Here is a 20,765-nt window from a genome sequence, read left to right on the forward strand (position 1 = left end):
GACCTGGTCAACTTTGATAATTCTAATTGATAATTAAATAAATTAATTGAAACTATCTAGATGATTTTATCCAAGGTACAATGGGGACCATGGGCCTATGAAATCAAGCTCTAATAAGTTATCATAAATCTAACAAATAAATTCACTAACTTATTAATTCCTCGTGACTCTACTATAGACTCAGAATTGCACTCTTGAATTCATAGAACGCTCTATAACAAATATAGATATTTATCCATTGTTACAACCATAATTGTCACTCAATCCTCTATAAACAATCTACAATGAGATAGGACTAAAATATCGTTTTACCCCTCATTGTATTTTATCCTTAAAACACTTAGTTCCTTGTAAATGATATTTCAGTAAACTAAGTTAATTACTGAAATGAGATCTCTATCATTTAACACCTTGAACAAAACTAAAAGGAAACCATCGTTTCACTTCTTCATCAGAAGCTATAGATATTCATATCTATGATTAACACTCCCACTCAATTATACTACCGAGTTCCCAAGATGTAAGTATGGGCTAGTCCGTAGGGTAAGCTGGTAACGAACAAGTCAAAGAACTCAAATAATACAACCAGTTAGAATACTAACCACTCAGAATTGAGATTGAATTGACATATGGTCAACTATATGATATGACTAGAATAGATAATAATGGTATGTTTACTTATCTTATCAACTGTCAATATCGGTCCTGTACGATATAACAAATACATCTGATCTTATCTACTTTGCTAATGTTCTGGAAAGAACATAACACTGTAATGTGTAAGTAGATCATATCGTAGATTGGCAAGTCAGTGTAAATCTGGTGCACTGATTAATCTTAGGACTAACTTATTTTGAACATATAATCATATTTATATTCCACTGTGATTACGTCACTATAAATAAGATTAATTATATGCTCAGGATTTAATAGAAGTTTATATTATTTAAATAATCATGAAAATAAAACATGTGAGCAAAGTGATTGACCAAGTCAAAAAAATGATTTATATTCTTTTATTGATAATAAAATAAGATTACAAAGAATTTGGGTTTTAATTAGGGCATAAAACCCCAAAAGTGGCATAGAGTATCCTCTCCGATATCCTTCCTTCCACAATAGTGTATCTGGGGATCTGATAAATCAGTTTTCGAGCCTTGTTCCATTTTGCTGGGAGAACACCGGTTTCAAGGTACTCAACTATTGGGGTCATCCAGGTTGGCTCAGATTTGATCATGTAGACATCTTCCTATTCCGGCTCGCTAATACTAGGTGTCGACAGATGCTCGATTGGCACAACATTCATCTTGTCGACCTCGGTAGATGTGGCGAGCCAGGCTAGGGCGTCTGCGTTCGAATTTTGTTCTCGGGGAACCTGCTCTATTGTGTAGAACTCGAAATGTTCGAGTGTTGTTTTTGCTTTTTCTAAATATGCAGCCATTTTTGTTCTGCAAGCCTGGTATTTCCCAAAAATTTGGTTGACCACCAACTGCGAGTAACTATAAGAGTGTATCACTTTAGCCTTGAGTTCCTTGGATATTCGAAGTCCTGCCAATAGAGCTTCGTATTCAGCCTCATTGTTAGATGCTTCGAAGTCAAATCTCAAGGCGGAGTGAAATCGGCTTCCAGTTGCAGTGATCAATATAATTCCTGCCCCCGATCCATTTTCGTTGGAAGACCCATCAACATAAAGTTTCCATAACTCGCAAGCTGGGGTTATAACTTTGTTGTTAGTCATTCCAGTACATTCTACTATGAAGTCTTCCAGAGCCTGTCCTCTTATGGTCATCCTCAGGCGATAAGTGATCTCGAATTTTCTGAGCTCAACAACCCATTTTAACAATCGGCCTGAGGCTTCTGGCCTTGATAAGACTTGTCGTAGTGGTTGGTTATTCAGCACATGGATGAGGTGTGCTTGAAAATAAGGTCGGAGCTTTCGAGATGAGTGAATTAGGCTGAGAGCTAATTTCTCCATTAAGGGGTATCTCGATTCTGCCCCCAGTAACCTTTTGCTGACATAGTATACTGGCTTTTGTACCTTCTGGTCTTCTCAGACGAGTATGGCGCTGATGGCGTGCTCAGTTGTAGCGAGATATAGGTACAAAATTTCTCCTGTGATAGGTTTCGACAAGATAAAAGGCTCCGCGAGGTGCTTCTTGAGCTCCTGAAATGCTAGCTTGCATTCCTCTGTCCACTCGAATTGTTTGCCCCCTCTCAACAGGTTGAAAAATGGAAGACACGGGTTTGTAGATTTCGAGATAAACCTACTTAATGTCGACATCCGTCCAGTTAAACTCTGGACATCTTTATGCTTTCAAGGTGATGGCATGTCAATTAATGCCTGGATCTTGTCAGGATTAGCCTCTATTCCCCATGCGTTCACAATGAAACCCAAGAACTTCCCCGACGATACTCTAGAAGAGCATTTTTGGGGGTTGAGCTTCATGTTGTACTTTCATAGCACGGTGAAGCATTCTTCAAGGTCGTCCACATGGTTATTGTTATGTTTAGATTTGACCAACATATCATCAACATAAAATTCCATGTTATTACCTATCTGTTCAGAGAACATCATGTTTACGAGCCGTTGGTACGTGGTTCCAGCATTCTTGAGCCCGAACGGCATGACATTGTAGTAGTACAACCCTTTATCTGTCACAAAACTTGTATGCTCTTGGTCAAGGGCATGCATGGCAATCTAGTTATATTCAGAATAAGCGTTCATGAACAACATAAGTCCATGCCCGGCTGTGGAATCTACGAGCTGGTCGATCTAAGGTAGGGGAAAGCAGTCCTTAGGACATGCTTTATTGAGGTCTGAGTAGTCGATACAAGTCCGCCATGTTCCGTTACGTTTTGGAACTAGGACCGGGTTGGCGACCCAATCAAGGTAGAAGGCATCTCGTATGAATCGATTCGCCTTTAACCTATCGACCTCTTTCTTCAAGGCTTTCTTCCTGTCATCATCCAAAAGTCTTAATTTTTGTGCCTTCGGGGGGAAGCTCTTATCGATGTTAAAGGCATGGCTTATCACATTCAGGTTTATCCCCACCATCTCTGATTGTGACCATACGAAGACGTCCTGGTTCTTCCTCAGGAAGCAGATTAGTTGCTACTTTGTTTCCTCCGACAAGTTTTTCCCTACCTTCACAGTTTTCGGGGGATCGACCCCTTCGAGCTTGATTTCTTCGAGTTCTTCTAGCAGCTCGAGATCAACGCTGTCTTCCACTCTTGGATCAATCTCTTCGTCTATTACGACAAGTGTTTGTGCACTTGTCTGCTTCTTTCCTCTTATGGAAATGCTATAGCATTCCCTTCCTGCGAGTTGGTCCCCTTTCAGAGTCTTGATTCCACTAGAAGTCGAGAACTTGATGGCCAGATGCCTTACAGACGTAATTGCCCCCAGCCCTACTAGGGCGGGTCTCCCGAGCAGTACGCCGTAAGCCGAGGGAATATCCACTACTACAAACTCCATCATCTTGGTTATCGAGAATGGGAAATCACCCAAGGTTATGGGGAGTTCGTTGGATCCCATACAGGCAATCCCTTCTCCTGAAAATCCGTACAACGTCGTTGCACAGGCCTTTAGATCGCGAAGCGCGAGTCCCATCTTTTCTAAGGTGGCCTTGTAGAGGACTCAGTGTACCCTCTTGTTCGTGAGTTAAAGGGTGATGACCAATGGATCATTGTGAGGAAACTTTACATGAGACACATCGTCCTCAGTAAAGGTTATGGGTTGAGATTCAACCCTTTCCTGCTTTGGAGCTCTGGGTTCGGGTTCATAGGGAGACCCATCACTAGTTTTCAATTCATTCACACGTCGTTTCTGGGCATTCCTACCTGATCCTTCAATATGTGCTCCCCTCGAAATGGTTATGACATCTTCTCCATCGATCAGAGGGGGTCGTTCGTCCTCCCTTGCTCGGGAGTTATTATTCTGAGCAGGTGGTGGTGCTGCCTCCCTCTGGCTGGTGGAAGCCTGATTGGGGTTTTGGTTCTTAACATATTTTCTGAAATATCCTCTCGAGATCAATCCTTCGATCTCATCTTTTAATTGCCTACATTCATCGGTTGTATGTCCGATATCTCTATGGAATCTGTAGTACTTGTTGGAGTCTCTTTTCGCCTTTTGGTTCCTCATGGGGTCAGGCCGTCTAAAAGGGACCTGGTTTTCATTAGCCAGGTAGATATTTTCCCGAGACTCATTGAGCTCGGTATACACTTTGTACACGGAGAAATATCTTTCTCCTTTCTTCTTCTTTCCCCATTCCGCCTCGAGATTATTCCCTTCATTCTTCTTCCTTTTAGAAGGGTTGTCCCCAGGGGTTTTGAGGTCGTAGGATCCATTGAGGTCAAGGCAGAGTTTACGTTTGTTGTTGTAGTTATGGGCTGAGAGGTCATATTTAGTGCTGACCTAACCTCTTCTACATTAATAAACCTCTGAGCTCGTCGATTGAACTCGGTTAGGGACCTTACGGGCTTCCTCTGCATATCCTCCCAGAGAGGACTTCCAGGCATTACTCCAGCTTGGAAAGCCATTAAATGGCCACTGTCGTTGATGTCACAAGCTCGGGCGACTTCCAAATTAAACCTCGTGAGGTAACTTTTCAGTGATTCGTTCAGCTGTTGTCGAACATTGGTCAAGGCAGACGCCTCGGGCCTAATGCCGACCATGGCCTTGAACTGTTTCTTGAAATCTCTTGATAATTGATCCCAAGAAGCAATTGAATGTCTCTTATGCTTCACAAACCAGTTCTTTGCTGGTCCCGTGAGCGAGGCTGGGAACAACATGCATCTGAGCTCGTAGCCCACATTACTATCTCGGATGATTGTGTTGAACGTGCTTAAATGACTGTGCGGATCTGAATTCCCATAAAATGGTGGGACATGAGGAATTCTGAATCCCTGAGGAAATGGGGTGCTAGAAATATGCAGGGCGAAGGGCTCGAGTTCTTCATCGAACTCTTCGTCCCGTTCCCTACCTCGTTCGTTTTGTAAGAGCCTGAATGCTCTTTCCAACTGTTCAATCCTTTCTTGGACTGGATCTACGGGGGGTCTGACTTGAAGCAGCAGGAACTGGTTATTGTTGATTACAACTCTAGTTTTGTGCCTCGGTCTAGGGTTCTTGCATCCATTGAGATGATCCCTCAGATCCAGGTTCGATGGATTATCATTCCCCCGATTATGGTTCAGATGTTCTCGTAAATCTGGGTGATTCCTTCGATTCCTAGTGTTTCTACGCTCCTGGTCATATATACTGAATGATTTAGTGTCTCCTGAGCCTTCATTGACATGGCTTGTTGCATGGTTGTTTCGAGACAGGTTTCTTGTCAGTTGCCTCGTCTCAATAGTGTGAGACCATGACATTTGGCTTCTCATTGGTTGGGGACCCCTATGCTCCCTAGAGTTTCCCCATTTCCACGCCTTCGCCCGGCTTGCCTTTCCCTATCACCATGGGTCGATTGTGTGTTCCTCCAAGTTGGTGAGGGATACCTTATTGGCGATGGTGGGTGCCTTATTGGTGATGGTGGCTGCCATCCATTACGGGGCCTAGAAGGTCCGAGCCTCCGAGGGGGCTCGGTTATTCCCTACTCCAGCTGGTGTCTCTGTGGTTGGGTTGACAGGACCTCCAGCCCAATTACTTCTCCGGGTTCTCGGCGGAGCAGGCTGTTCTGCAGGCGGCGGAGGTTGCTCCGCTCTTCGGATGGCAGCATTTTTGTGTGGCCACCCTCGAGGCCTATGTGGTGGAACATGAACGTCCCGCAGAGGCGGAGCCTGATCCTCTGGTGGAGGTAGGGCCTGAGCCGCCTGCACCTCAGCAGCTAGTCTGGCTAGCTCTTCATTGCGCTTCTTGGCCTCTGCCAACTGCTTTCGCAGTTGACGATTTTCGAGCTCCACATCAAGACATATTGTTCAGGATTGTAGTACATGTCCTCGTCGTCCCTGGGGCTGGTGGTCCCCGAGAGTCGGATGAACCACTCCTCTCATCAGGGTCCGAGTACACCATGGGCTGCTTTCCAGGGCGTCGGGGGTAGTCAGCTTCATCTAAAATTTCCTCCTCAGGAACATTGGGATCATTTGCTGCCATTGTTAATTCGGGAGGTTCTTTGACTAAACAAACTCACGCACGTACTATTTAATGGCACTCAATGGAAGCACCAAACTGTTGACGCCGTTTTTCGTCAACTTAAATAGTAGAGCAATTAAACAATTAAATGTTGGAGCAAATGAATAAAGAGGAAAACAACAGAATTTTTACGTGGTTTAGAAGTTAACTCTGCCTAGTCCACAAGTTTATATTATTAAGACTTGGGAGTTTTCTGGAAACTTTTCAAAGAAGAGTTGCCCAGAGTGTTCTCTCAAGAAATCAGAAAAAAAAAATCATTTACGAATGATGTTTCCTTCTCTATTTATAGGGAAGGTTGCATAATTCATTCCCACATATTTCGGGAAGATATTCTGTAAATCAATTAACATAATGCTATTAAATGCATTATCTCTTACATACATGGAAACGTCCCATGAAGATCAGGAACGAATAACAGATTAAATGATATCCCTTAAATATTGGGATTGTACAACAATAAACATTTTCACACGTAATGGGTTATCCCAGATAATTCATCAAATCTTCAAGATCAGCAATTGGCATTGAACTTGCCGAGGCCATGAGTCAACCATGAGCCCGTCACCTAACTTCGCGCTATGCTCGGAACAAGTAGATGCTGATGAAGCTGTTACATCCGAGCTTGTACTTCCCGAGCTCGATCCATCTTCGCTTGAAGTAATCATGGAAAAGTATATTCATGTGTCGTGCCATGACTATTACGAGCTCAGAACATATTCGAGGCTACACACCCTCGAGCTTTCGAGGTCGGTATTTACAGCAAAGCGGTCTAACTGAAGGATCATATGACAACCTTGCATATTTTGAGCTCACACCTGACGAGCCCAGCTTTTGGGGTCATAACTTTTTATCTCGAAATCTGGGTGTAACACTAATGTATCTCACAATGTCCTTCGATGAAGAAAAAAATGTTCAAATCACTTGATAAAAAATAAATTATCGCACAAATTTATAAGATAAAAAATTATATGTGTGTCTTTATTATTTTTAAATAAATATGATTTAATTATTTAATTTATCATAAAATATCTTTAAAATATCTTATTTTTATTAATTAATTAATTTATTTTTGTTTAAATTTATGTTTATTCTAGTTTTTTGAATTTAAGAGTGACAACAAAAAATTGTATATTATATGTTTAATATAATATTAAGTTTAAGTTTAATTAAATTTTATTTAAGTTATAAAATATATAGTTTTATTATTTTTAAATAATTATCATTGTAAAATATCTAAAAAATATCATATTTTAATTTGTTTATTTATTTATTTATTTTTATTTAAATTTAAGTTATGTTTACAATCTACAGTTAAATATAAGAATATTCAGTTAAAGTTAACGGAAAAAATATGAAACATCGCTAAAACTAATAATTTATGTTGTCTGCACACTTTTTATATAGAATATATATATATATATAAATTTGATGATTTTTTTTAATGTTTCAAATCTATTTTAAAAATAGATTTTAAATAAATCATTATTTATTTAACACACGATCCAATATAATGATGTCATGTGTATCTTAATTGACATTTAATGAGTTTATCTGGCATTTAACATGAATAAAAAAAATTGATGAGGAATTTACATGAAATATGATAAAAAAATTTAAACTTTGATAAATATGATATTTTTTTGTGTGCATTTTATATAATATTTTATGTTTTCTTACTTTTTGATGGGATTTGTTTTCCCATATTTATGTAATAATTTATTAGTTTTACCATATTTAATTATATAAGATTATTTTGGCTAATTTTAAATTTTTGTGAGGGTATTTCATTAATTGTAGGTATTATTTTTAATTTATTTTTTTGTTCACATTGAAAAATCTTTTGTTTTATTCTATTTTTTATCTCCTTCAATCAACATTTTCTCTGTTGTAACCAGTTACCACTATCAAAAAAAATTTAATTATTTTTTTTGTGGTAGTGATCATTTGCCACTGTCAATTTTTTTAGTGATATGTGGTAACTGGTTATATCGATAAAAAACAGTTTTATTTTTTAAGTGATGTTGTAGTAATTGGTTACAACTATAAAAATAATTTTGATTTTTTAGTAATATACTATTATCAAAATATCAACTGAATTGTATCTGGTTACTTAATGAGATTTGGAGAAAAAAAACTGATATGAAAGAAATAAACTAAATTGATCGTGAAGGTTACAATTAGGTTTGAAAAAAAAAATATGAAAAAAAACTAGTTGCGATGGTAACCGATTACCTAACCAGACCTGAAAACAAATAGGATCCAAACAAAAAATCTAAAATGATCATAATCGTAACTAGTTACACTAAGTTTGAAAAAAAATCACATCTAAAAAAAAACAGTTACCATTACTTATCTAGACCCGGAAAGAAAATCAGATCTAAAAAAAAATCAAATATGAATAAAAAGAATTAGTTGTCATAGTACCCGGTTACTTTAACAGGTCTGAAAAAAAAATAGATTTGAATAAAAAAACTTAAACAAATCGTGATGGTAACCAATAACAATTAGGGCTGGAAGAAAAAAAATCGTATCTAAAGTGCAAAATTAGATTTAAAATGCAAAATCAAATGTGAAAAAGAAGAAGAGCAACAATAACAACAAAAAGAATAGCATTAAAACCATTAACAGAAGAAGAAGAAGAAGAAGAAGAAGAAGAAGAAGAAGAAGAAGAAGAAGAAGAAGAAGCAAAGGGCGGTGGAGCCACATCATCGTCGAGGGATGGGGGGCCGCGCCTCCGGCGAAGGTGATGTATTCGGTGGAGGGCTGAGAAGAAAGAACTAAGTGGAGAAAGAGAGATTGAGAAAGGAGAAAATGAAGAAAGATAAATGCGAGAGAGAAAGGAAATAATGGGAAAGTGTGAGAGAGTTTTGTATAAAAATATGGTAATTTATTTTTTATATTTTTATGGGATTCTTTTGTTTTAATTTTATTTTTTTTGAAAAATTCACCATATTTTGTAGCATTTATCTTTTGCCCATAAATATAAAATCTCATCTACTTTTTTCTATATTTATATTTATGAAAACTTCTCAAAATTGATTGGAAAGATAGTTGTATATTTTGTAAAATAACATGAATTAAAATTTTTGCAAAAAATATCATTTATTAATTTTTGTTAAATTTAAAATTATTTTTGTAAGAATAATAATATGTGCAACACCAATTAGCACTATTTTTTAAAAAAACAGTTAAATGAAATGGGTGCATAATTTAATTTTTGTACACATTTCATTACTATTTGCAAATTTTGTGAGATGGTCTTAAGCTTTAGATGTAATTGTCTTGCAACACGGTCATAAACCCTTCCAAAATCTCGAGTGAAGTTCACTCTGTGTTTGTCCATGGAGGGTATCATTATCATACCTTCAGCTCGTACAAGCCTCACAACTTCATTTTTAACTTCGAGTTTCACTTCCAAATTTCCAACAAAAACTCGGAATAAAAATAACCAAATTGTGTACAACGTACCCACATCCATATTCCACAAGAACTCCTCTTTGTCATTATATCAATCCTTACCTGGTCGTAGAAACTTCGTAGTTTTCTCCCAATTTGGTCGAACAACGAGCCGCCGCAACTCGCTGAGGAAGAAGCTTATTGAGAATCAACAGGTACGCCATCATGTAATTCCCGGTTCTGATATTCAAAATCAAAAATCAAATATTAATTTTGGGGAAGGAGAGAACTTAAAGGAGGAAATAAACGTTGACAGCGTTGAAGAGAGTGTATCTAGTGATGGGGTTATCGAAAATGAATCAAAGTCGAAACTTCTTGGTGATTCTGCTTTATTCACGAAATTGGAGAATTGGGTTGAGCAGCATAAAAAGGATAGTGAGTACTGGGGCATTGGGTCAGAGCCAGTTTTTACAGTCTTCCTTAATCCCGATGGGACTGTTGAGCGGGTTTCTGTTCACGAGGATGAAATATTGAGGAGAAGCCGTGTAGAGAAAGAGGATTTAGAAAACTCTGCAGAGACGAATTTGAAAATTTTGCAGGCAGAGAATTTAGCTAGAGAGATGGAGAGTGGGGGAAATGTTATTCCAAGGAACAGTTCGGTGGCTAAGTTTGTTGTTCAAGGTGGTGAGTCTAATTTCTTTAAGGCAATTCAGAGCTTTAGTCTTAGTCCTCAGTTTATAAAAGAGCTCCCAAGAGTGGGGACCATGGTCTTGTATGGTCTAGTTGCTATTTGGGCAGTGAAGCAATTGTTTAGTTTTGGGGATAAAGAGGTGAAACTCACAGAATATGAAAAGGAAATGATGAGGAGGAAGATAAAAGCAAGAAAGGAGAAAGAGGTGTTGAACATAGGTGGTGTGGAAGTTATTCAACCTTTGGAGCAACCACCAATGTTTCCCACTGAAAAGCCGAAGCTTGATAAGCAAGAACTGATGAAAAGTATTGCAAAAGCAAAATCACAGGGTGGAAATTTGACTTTACTTGATTCAAAATCTGTTAACATAGATGCTAAATCTATGGAGTTTGATATCAAAATTCAAGAAATCAGAAAAATGGCCAAACATGCCCGGGAAACTGAAGTTAAGGAGAGTAAATTGATTAAAAGGGATAGAATTGAAACTAAGATTAAGGGTAAGGAAAGTTACAATGGAACCAAGGAGGGTGAAGAGTATAGAGAGAAGGAGATTAGTTTACTTAACCAACATCTAAATGAAGATACTAAACAAAGTTGCAAGGATGATACTAAGTTTGTACTTGATGAAGCATTTGCCAGGGATGGGAATATTGCTTCAAGTGCAGAATGTTCAGATGCCAAGCAAATCACTAGTGAGAATCTAGAAGACATCGAGATTGTTGAAAAGTTCGGAGACTGTGCTACTTTTGATGATCCGTCTGAAAATAGAGAAGGTTCTGTTCTAGTAAAACCACGAATTATAAGGTCAGTGAAAGAAGCCAGGGAGTATCTTTCTGGAAAAGGTAACAAGCAAGAGCCAAAACAAGAGTCACAGTTTAGAGCTGTTCAAGAAAGTACTGCTCTGCCAAAGCATGATAAGCAATTCGAAAGTAATACAAGGGAGGATTTGAGCACAGAAGAATTGTTTACATCTGCCATTTCAGATGCAAAAACAGATGCTTCTGCTATGACAAGTGCCTCTCGAGATTCTGATCTAGGGAATAAGGAATCTGTTGAAATCAAGGATGGAAGCCTGAAAAATTATCTGGAAGGAGAAGATGTTCAAGAGCAGCAAATTTCCTTGGATCACAAAGATGATGACAGAACATCTGAAAGAGAACAATCTGTAGAAGTGGAAAACTGGAATGAAAAGAATTTTAATGAACATATTAGCAAGAAGATTGGAGTTAGCTTTAGAGATAATTACATGGTTGCAAGGGAAAAGAAGAATCAGCTGTCAAATGTGAATCCTTCTGCAGTGCTTGGTCCTATTGGAGATGAAAGTGAACTTGAATGGATGGAAGATGAAAGTCTTGCAGAAATTGTTTTTCGAGTACGAGACAATGAGTTATCAGGGAAAGATCCATTTTACCAGATGGATGCAGAAGACAAGAACGCATTTTTCAGGGGTCTTGAAAAGAAATTTGACAGAGAGAACGAAAAGCTGTTGAAACTGCATGAATATCTCCATGCAAACATAGAAAATCTTGATTACGGGGCAGGTAGTTGGTCGTTTTCGTGATTTCTTTCTAGTTATCTACTCTTTTCTCAATTTTAACATATAAATTGTCTGCATATTTACTCCCAATACAAATATTTTTAGTCAAATTATCTAATTGAAACTCTGGGATGGGATGTTGAAGTTTTAGATTAATCCACTTTCAGCAAACAACCTAAGTAATTGTCATACTATAATAGCATATTTTTGCACCTAGGAGGAGTTTACTTGGACTTGTCTTTTGTGGTGGATGGTTATTGGGATTTTAAATGGGTTGTGAAGCAAAATAGGAGGAGGTTTATCTAATAAAGATAGCGTTTTTTGAAGTAGGTATACTTACAGGTTTCATTGTTTTCCTCCCAGATGGTATCAGCATATATGATCCACCAGAAAAAGTAATACCACGTTGGAAAGGTCCTCCTTTGGAAATAAGTCATGATTTTTCCAATAATTTATCGGAACTAAGGGAAGCAATTATTGCTGAAAATACTGGACTTTCATTCAATGTGAAGAAGGATGAGCAGAACTTCCTCCAGAAATCAAGGGAATCTCCACCAGTTGCAAAAAATGCCACTTCTTCAGCAGTTAATAATCCAAAAAAGAGATTGGATAAGGGTCAAGATAGGTCCAAGACGATTATAGAAGGCAGTGATGGTTCTTTTAAAGCTGGGAAAAAATCAGGGAAGGAGTTTTGGCAACACACCAAGAAATGGTCTCGTGGGTTTCTGGAATCTTATAATGCAGAGGCAGATCCGGAAGTTAAATCCATTATGAGAGATATGGGGAAGGATCTGGATAGATGGATCACTGAGAAAGAAATTCAGGAAGCTGATGATCTTATGAAGAAATTGCCTGAGAAGAATAAGGAATTCATGGAAAAGAAACTCACCAAGCTTAAAAGAGAGATGGAATTGTTTGGACCACAAGCTGTCGTGAGCAAATATAGTGAATATGCAGACGACAAAGAAGCAGATTACTTGTGGTGGTTAGATCTTCCATATGTACTGGTAAGAACTATGTCTACCGTTTGCTTTGACTTAAATGCTGATTTTAGCTGAACCTGGCAAGTTTCCTGCTTACATATTTTGGCAGTGACATAACGTGATTCTCTTTACCACTTTAAGGTTTCCAGGCCATATTGTGTTTGAGATTTTGATTTCAAGTTTTATTTAAGATATTTCACAGAGAATTGAGATTACTCAATTAAAAGCCATATTTTCTGTTTAATTTTCAGTGCATTGAGTTGTACACAGTTGAGGATGGTGAACAAAGAATAGGGTTTTATTCATTGGAGATGGCTACTGATCTTGAATTAGAACCAAAACCACATCATGTGATTTCCTTTGAAGATGCTAATGATTGCAAAAATCTTTGTTACATAATCCAAGCTCAAATGGAAATACTAGGAAATGGCAATGCCTTTGTTGTTGCCCGGCCACCTAAGGTGAATACTTTTAATCAATTTCTACCATGATGATCACTTACTAGTTCAAGGGATTCCTTGTCCTTAACCCTCTCTCAATCTTCCACAGGACACTTTCCGAGAAGCCAAAGAAAACGGTTTTAACGTTACTGTCGTGAGGAAAGGAGAGCTTCAGCTTCATGTGGATCAAACATTGGAAGAGGTGGAGGAACAAATTGTAGAGATTGGAAGCAAAATGTACCATGATATGATTATGCGAGAGCGATCTGTAGATATAAGCTCATTGATGAAGGGTGTATTTGGTTTCAAGACTAAACCAACCAAGAGGTATTTTCTTAGTCCTGGTATAGATAATAGACTATTTTATGTTTATACTAATGTTTTCCTTGGGGAGTTAAGATTTAGAGAAAATAAAAGTTATGCCTTGGTTTCTTCTTTTCAGGAAAAGATCAAAAAGAAAACTAAAGAAGCGTGGGAAGAAATGAAGATGATACATAAGGCATTACTTCTTTAGAGAATTTTGATCCTTGTGGATTAAGCTGACAAAATGGAGGTTTCCTCGAGATAATTCGTGGGAATCTTCAACTCTCCCTTTATTTGTAGATCCTTTGAGAAATAGCAGTTCTTGTATGGCTCGAATGATATTTTCGATTTTTTTGAAATGTCAGGGAAATAAAGTGAAAAATTCAAATGCCAGAAGAACTCTAGCATTAAGAAAGTGCAAGTTTAGATTTTGGTGATTTAGAGAAATGATATAATGAAAACTGAGCGCATAAAAGAGAGTAAAGCCCAACATTTTATCAGTGGAGCATGGGCTCTTAGCTGTGATTCTTTTCAATCACATACAATATCTCTGATACGTACATGTAGTTTGCCTACATATACTGAACCCTACAAAATACTGAAAAGGAAAACCATATATTTTTCTGTCATACATACACAAACTGGGAAATACTTTCAGTTATGAATCAAAGACCTAACAGTTAACTCAATCAAAAGACATTGTAGAAATGGCCAAGGAAAGAATTACAAAGAAAAGAAAAGAAATGAAATAATCCTTTACGAAATTGTATGGACAAAATATCCTGTTGTCAAACTGTGACACAAACATGTACAATTACGCTAAGCATGAATTTACTTTTTTATGAACTGCCACTATCAAGAAGTTGACTTAACAATTTCACGTAGGCGGCCATCCATGATTAGAGAGACGGTCTCCAGGAAGGTAGTTTCACTTGTTCCAGGGAGCACACAATCCTTTGCTTCTTGGACAATCTCCTCCATAATGGATTCCTTATTCAAGGTTTTTCTGCACATTATGCTTCCAATTTCAAAGGGAGTGAGACCTTTCTGAACTCCCTTCTTCAAGAGCATGGTGGAGATGCAAAGGGTGCGAGCGCATTCAACGGACAACTCCCATCCATGGAACTTCAGAATTGCAATATCCTCTTCTGCGTCCAGCAAATTTATGTACTCAACTACCTCATCAGAGTACGGAACACGAGCTTGTGGCCAATAAAGCCAGTCAAATGTACACTCTTCAAACTGCACGAACAAAAAAATCAAGCAAGGTTAGAATAGTGAATTATCAAAGAACGGTAATATTTTAAGATCAATGCGTCTTGAATTGTGCAAAACAATTTGAAGCTTCTCTACCATTGTCCAACCAAGACACAAGATAACAATTCAATATGGCATAAGTTTGATACTAGAAGTTTACAAGCAAAATGATGAGAATATTTAATTTAATTTAATTTTTTTTAAAAAAGGCAACTAACCATGAAAAAAAAATTGAGTGATTGATAGGGAAAACTTAAAATAAGACAAAGACCAGAAAATTCATAACATAACTATATTCCAGCACAATCAGCAATGAATTAAAGGAGGTGGGTACTTACGCTTTCAGGCAAGCAGTACCCATGATCAATTGGAATCAGCTCAGTCTGGCCATTTTCTCCTTTTCTTAGCAATATATTCCCAGCATGCCTATCAGCATTTGCCAACCTTATATCCAACACAGAGATTTTCTGTACTTCCTTAACCGGAAAAGACCCAGGACCCATATCCTCACAACTTCCATCATTGTCCATGAATTTCTGCAGTGATCCAAGCTTGGGAGTCATATCACCAGAATGGTTGAATTCTTTGTGAAAGCACTTGACCAGAAACGTGGGTGGGACACCAGCAAAGCCCTCTTTATCACCAATGAAAGAGCGGTGGCCATTCATTGGATGATCCAAAAGGTATGCTGCAACTTCTCTCAATGCTCCTTCTCCAACTCTTGTTCCTTTCTTCAAACCCTCTCCGTCTAATGACAATGGAAGCCCCCTAGGATTATTTACAGCCATGGGCTCTTCATCCATTGGTTTGAACACAGAAATATACTTTTTCCCTGATGAGTCCAGCATAAAATATGCTCCTCCTGTACCCTCTAAAGACCTGACTGGATGATTCCCGCTACTTAATCCATCAAGCGAAGCATTAACCATGTCCTTCATCACCGAGGGCAATTTGATCTTGTGGTTGACAATAAAAGGCTCCAACACAGGTTCCTTGTTAGAAGGCTTCTTAGGCAAAAGCACTTTCCCAACTTCAGGTTGCATCTTATTATTTTTCCCCTTAACTCCATTGCTTCCCGTATCATTCAAATCAGATGCCACAATAGACAGTTCAAAGTTCTTCTCAACAGGTCTAGCACGAACTTTCGCAGATTTCCTAATCAACAAATGAATAACAGCATCATTATGTTTACTGATATCATCAATAAGTCTCTGATCCTCAAGTTGCTCCCCGTTGCAAACAACTTCTTGCTCCTCAAGATCAACAAATTCCTTCCCTTTCTTAGCAATCTTTTGCTTAACATACCTAACATCTCTACCCCGTTCCACATGGAAAGTATACTCCTTCCCAGAAGTAGTTCGAACTTTGATGACCTGAAGATCCGAAAGCTTAAGAACCAAATGCAAAACATTTCCATCTGCAACTCCATAATCCCGGAGCAGCGAATTGCTCCGAGCCAGCTCCCGGCCTCCACAAACCAACTTCTGGTTCTTCACCACAAACCCTTTATATGTTTGAATCCTAAGCTTCACTGACTCGATGGAATCAGACTCCAAAACACTCATTGGGATAATAGATCCCGAGACTGAGAGATATATCAAAATAGACTCGCTAGAGACCAAATCAGACAGAGCTCGGAAAATATTATGAGAAATTAAAGGCTCATTGCAAATGGGACTAAGCGCAGCTATACCAGCCGAAGACATTTTCTTTTCAGTTCAGGACGAGTCTAGGAATTTCACAGCTTTCGAAAAACCCAACTCACAACCTCCAAAACCCACAAATATTACAAGAATACATACATTTTTAAATCCTAAAGAGACCACCTGATCAATAAACACCAGATGATCTAAGAAACCCCCAATTCAGCCAAAAATCGAAACCCTAAGCCCACCTCCAAAAGGAAAAGAGAGAGAGAGAGAGATAAATCTCTACAAAAACAACCTCACACCCTACCTAGACAACCATGGCCAATGAACAAAACCCAATATTCCAATTTTCTTATTTTTTCAATGGGGAAAAGAAAAAGAAAAAAAAAAACGAAAAGGGTTACGACAGCCTTGGCACAAACTGATCAGACTCCAAGAAAAATGACAATTCTTACCAAAATAATGAGACTTGAGAGAAGGAACTGAATCAAAGCTCAACACTCAATCTTGGCAAGCCCTTCAACAACTGCAAATTTTCGTTCTTTCTTTCTTTCTTTTTCTTGTTTGGTTTTGGGTGAAATGGCAGAGAAAATGTCGAGAGAGAAACGAAGACTTGAACGAAGGAAGATATTGTTAACGCGTAAAGAGCTTGACTTTTTCGACGAAGTTTCCAATCTATATCTCTTCGTCTTTGTATGCCCCTTTTGGTAATTTTAGTACAGCTCTGACCGTTGTGTCTTGTTGACACGTTACACACTTTGTTTGTTCTCCAAGTTGTAAAAATTAAAATGTTAGGAGCAATGCCAAATTGGTCATGACTCATGATTGCGTGTATTGTCCAACCCTATGCTGCCACGTGGAGTAAAACAAGGTTTTTAGAGGATATGTATCATGTATGGTATGATGTGGAGAATTTTTTTTGCTTTTGTATAATATGATTTTTTTGGTAGGTGGACAGCTCAGAGCTCACTAATAGTAATTTTTTTTTTTTTTGACAAAGCTCACTAATCACTGTCTAACATATTTTTTTAGAAGTGATTAAATTAACGGAAGTATTCTATTCTACCGTCTATCTAATTAGAAAATAAAAAATATATATATATTCTATTTTACTAAAAAAAACGAAATAAGTCGCATTATTCTATGTTTTATGTCTGTCGGTTCAAATTGTCTTTGCTATGATAACTTTAGCCGAAAGAAATTAAAAAAAAAGTGCAAAATCTTTTGATGGTGTTATTAGTCCAATTAAATTAATTTAATTAGACAATGTACTAATAAATTATGATTGTCAATTTTAGTGGCATATTCATAAATCCGTTACAAGTGGCATATTTCAAATTGAGGTTTAGTCAATATTTGCACTAAGAGAGTGTTAATTATTATTTTTATTTTTTCAAAAGAATCTATCTAGATATTATTTTTCTTAATTTTGTTTTTTAATCAAATAAAATATAATTATGAATAAAAATAAAAGTATAAGGAGGCTCTACCACAACGTGGCTCCATAACTGCCTCCCAAGAATATCTATTATTATTATTATAGTTAAATGATGAGAAAATATTAATTTGGTCCATGTATTTTGTTCGAATACTGGTTTTTATGTTTTGTTAAATGATAAAATGGACCCTGTGTTTTGCAAAATAAAATAAAATGATACCATAAATCCGATTTTAGTCAAACACTTTTTCAATATAACTAAAATACAATTTCTGAAGTAATAAATTTATTAAATAATAAAAAATGAAAAAAAAACATATATTTAATTTTATTTTATTTTTCTTTACTCTTTCCTCTCTCTTCTCTTCCCCTTCTTTTGCGATCTTTTTTCGGACTCCTAAGGAGGGGGTAATTGTGTCAATCAGAATCTCATGATCCGCAAGGGGAAAGACTGGGTAAAAGTTGTGCAATCCCACATCATCTGGGGAAGATCAAGTGTGATGATTTTAAGACTGTGTAAGTATGAGACTACACAATTGAAGATGGCTTAAATTGATCGATGGGTACTACCTATGCCAACAAGATGCATCTTCTTTTCAGTAGCCCATCACTTGAGAACTCCAAAGTTAAGTGTACTTGACCTGGAGTAATCTCATAATGGGTGACAAGAAGTTTTCCCAGGAATCGTGCGAGTGAGAACAAAGCACGCTGGAAAGACTTATGTTAGTTTGCATGGTTAGTCGTCATTCCAGGAAGCAGCCATAATGACGTAGGGCGTTACAATATAAGTAACATGTTACCTTTCAGAGTTACTTTCTGATATATATATACTAGATATAAGAAACGTACAATGCACTTTTAAGATTTTTGCCTCCCGAATTATGACATATATATTATTGTGCCTCCTGATTTTTTCAGGTCGTTAAAAATTCCTCCTGAACTATTCACAATGTTGTAGAGCAGGACTTCCGTCCAATTTTGTCCAATATGGTTAACGACATGCTGATGTGGCTCTTTACTTGTTGACGTGTCATGGGCACGTCAGCGCCACATGTATAATTTAAAATATTAAAAAACTATTTTTTATTAAAAATAAATAAATTTAAAATAAATCATTACACTACAAATAATTTAAATTAAATCAAATCTTACAAAACTAACTTTTTTTATAAATTATGATTTATTTTTAATTTATTAAATTTTCATATTTTTTAAAAATATTATTAAATTAATTTTTTTAAAGTACACATTATATTTATTAAATTAGTATCATTGTCATATAAATTTCAAATAAATAAATAATATTATATATAAAAGAATGACATAAATATATTAAATAAAAATTAAACCAAAACGTTGTTTATAATTTTTTAAATTTATATATAATATGATAACCTTTTTAAATATAAATGATAAATTTTTTAATAAAAATTAATATTATATATTATATATTATTATTATTATAGTTATATCTCATAATATTTAAATTTATATATCTAATATTAATAATAATATTTTATAATATTTGAATTCATATTAATATAATTAGTAAAAAAATAGAATTATATACTATTATCATAATATTATTTTATAATATTTAAATTTATCTTAGTTATTAAATATCTAGTCTTGTTTCATATATTATTATAATAATGATATTTTATAATATTTGAATTTGAATTTGAATTTATATTAATATAATTATTATATATGTAGTCTTATATTAAATATTATTATAATAATAATATTTTATAATATTTGAATTTATATTAATATAATTAATAAATATCTATTTTTAAGTTAGTTTTAAAGGTATATTTTGTTAAATATTTATAATATTTCGTTAAAGTTAAAAACAAACCGTTAAAACAAAAAAATTTCCTATTTCACACACTTTTTATATAGAAGAGATATATTTTTATTTTTAAAGTAATTGTATCCATATTATTATAAATATAGAAAACTAGTTACCTTGGTGATATCCTAGATCTTAATTGTAAAACCTCAACCAAAAATAAATAAATAAAAAAACTAAAATCCAATAGTATAAAGCTCTATAAGGTAAGAAGAGTCCATATCACACAACTACAACATAAACTTGAAAGAGAAAGAGAGAAACAAGAACCATAAAATTGTTTTGAAAAAAAAAAAGTGGTCTTCCAAAGCTTTTGATGCAAGAAAACTATTTACATGGTAAGTTAAAGGATGCAAGATTTTCTCCATTCATGGTATTAGAAAAGTCTAAAGAAATCTTTAGAAAAGAAAAATAGGGTCCAAAGAATTAAATACTATTCATTTATTTACCTTTGATTTTGTCTTCTAACTTCTCCACTTCTTCCTCCCCACCATTCATTTATTGTTAGACAAATAATACCTCTTCTCGATCCATCCATAAATTTGCACATAGCCTTGGCAACTGCAACGCCTCAATCTCACAATCCTCAACCACAAACTACAGCAATCAAATTCTCAACTCTTCTATTAAATGAAAAAAAAAAAGCTCATAACAACAATGGTCAGGAAATGGCAAATATATTTAGGTTTTAGAACAACAAAGCATGTTCAATCGAGTATTGTTATTCAAAAAAAGAAGTCTTTAGGTATAAATTTTAAACAAAGCCTCCAAAGCAAATGTTATTTAGGGTGCATTTGGAAAACCACTTGTAATTGGAAATGAGTGTAATTCAAAATAATTATTCAATTTGGTTTGTTTATCTAACCGTGTAATTAAGTAATAACTATGTAATTAGAAGTAATAAATGGACCTCAATTACACTCTCTAATTCTCATAGTATCCTATTAGAATTTGGTGTGATTACTGATTATTATTAATTTTAAATAGTATTTATTATATAATATTATTTTTATATGCAATTACTATTGTTTTTACCAAACATGACAATAAAAATTCATAACTAATTACCACTTGACATCTAAATACACC

The 20,765-nt window shown here is 35.8% G+C and overlaps 2 protein-coding genes across 2 annotated transcripts; one reads left to right on the forward strand and one right to left on the reverse strand.

Moving 5' to 3' along the window:
* Window positions 1-9,396: 9,396 nt before the first annotated feature.
* LOC133797495 (uncharacterized) lies at window positions 9,397-13,876 on the forward strand. Its single transcript, XM_062235413.1, has 5 exons — window positions 9,397-11,755; window positions 12,115-12,758; window positions 12,986-13,195; window positions 13,284-13,501; window positions 13,617-13,876. The coding sequence occupies exons 1-5, from the start codon at window positions 9,469-9,471 to the stop codon at window positions 13,657-13,659; spliced, it is 3,402 nt and encodes a 1,133-aa protein (XP_062091397.1). The 5' UTR covers window positions 9,397-9,468; the 3' UTR covers window positions 13,660-13,876.
* Window positions 13,877-14,073: 197 nt separating this feature from the next.
* LOC133797496 (phosphatidylinositol 4-kinase gamma 4-like) lies at window positions 14,074-17,030 on the reverse strand. Its single transcript, XM_062235414.1, has 2 exons — window positions 15,073-17,030; window positions 14,074-14,719 (listed from the first exon to the last, which is right to left on the reverse strand). Exons 1-2 carry the CDS (start codon window positions 16,438-16,440, stop codon window positions 14,333-14,335), a joined length of 1,755 nt encoding a protein of 584 aa, XP_062091398.1. The 5' UTR covers window positions 16,441-17,030; the 3' UTR covers window positions 14,074-14,332.
* Between the last annotated feature and the right edge of the window lie 3,735 nt (window positions 17,031-20,765).

The sequence above is a fragment of the Humulus lupulus genome, chromosome 8, assembly GCF_963169125.1.
Source record: "Humulus lupulus chromosome 8, drHumLupu1.1, whole genome shotgun sequence".
Lineage (NCBI taxonomy): Eukaryota > Viridiplantae > Streptophyta > Magnoliopsida > Rosales > Cannabaceae > Humulus > Humulus lupulus.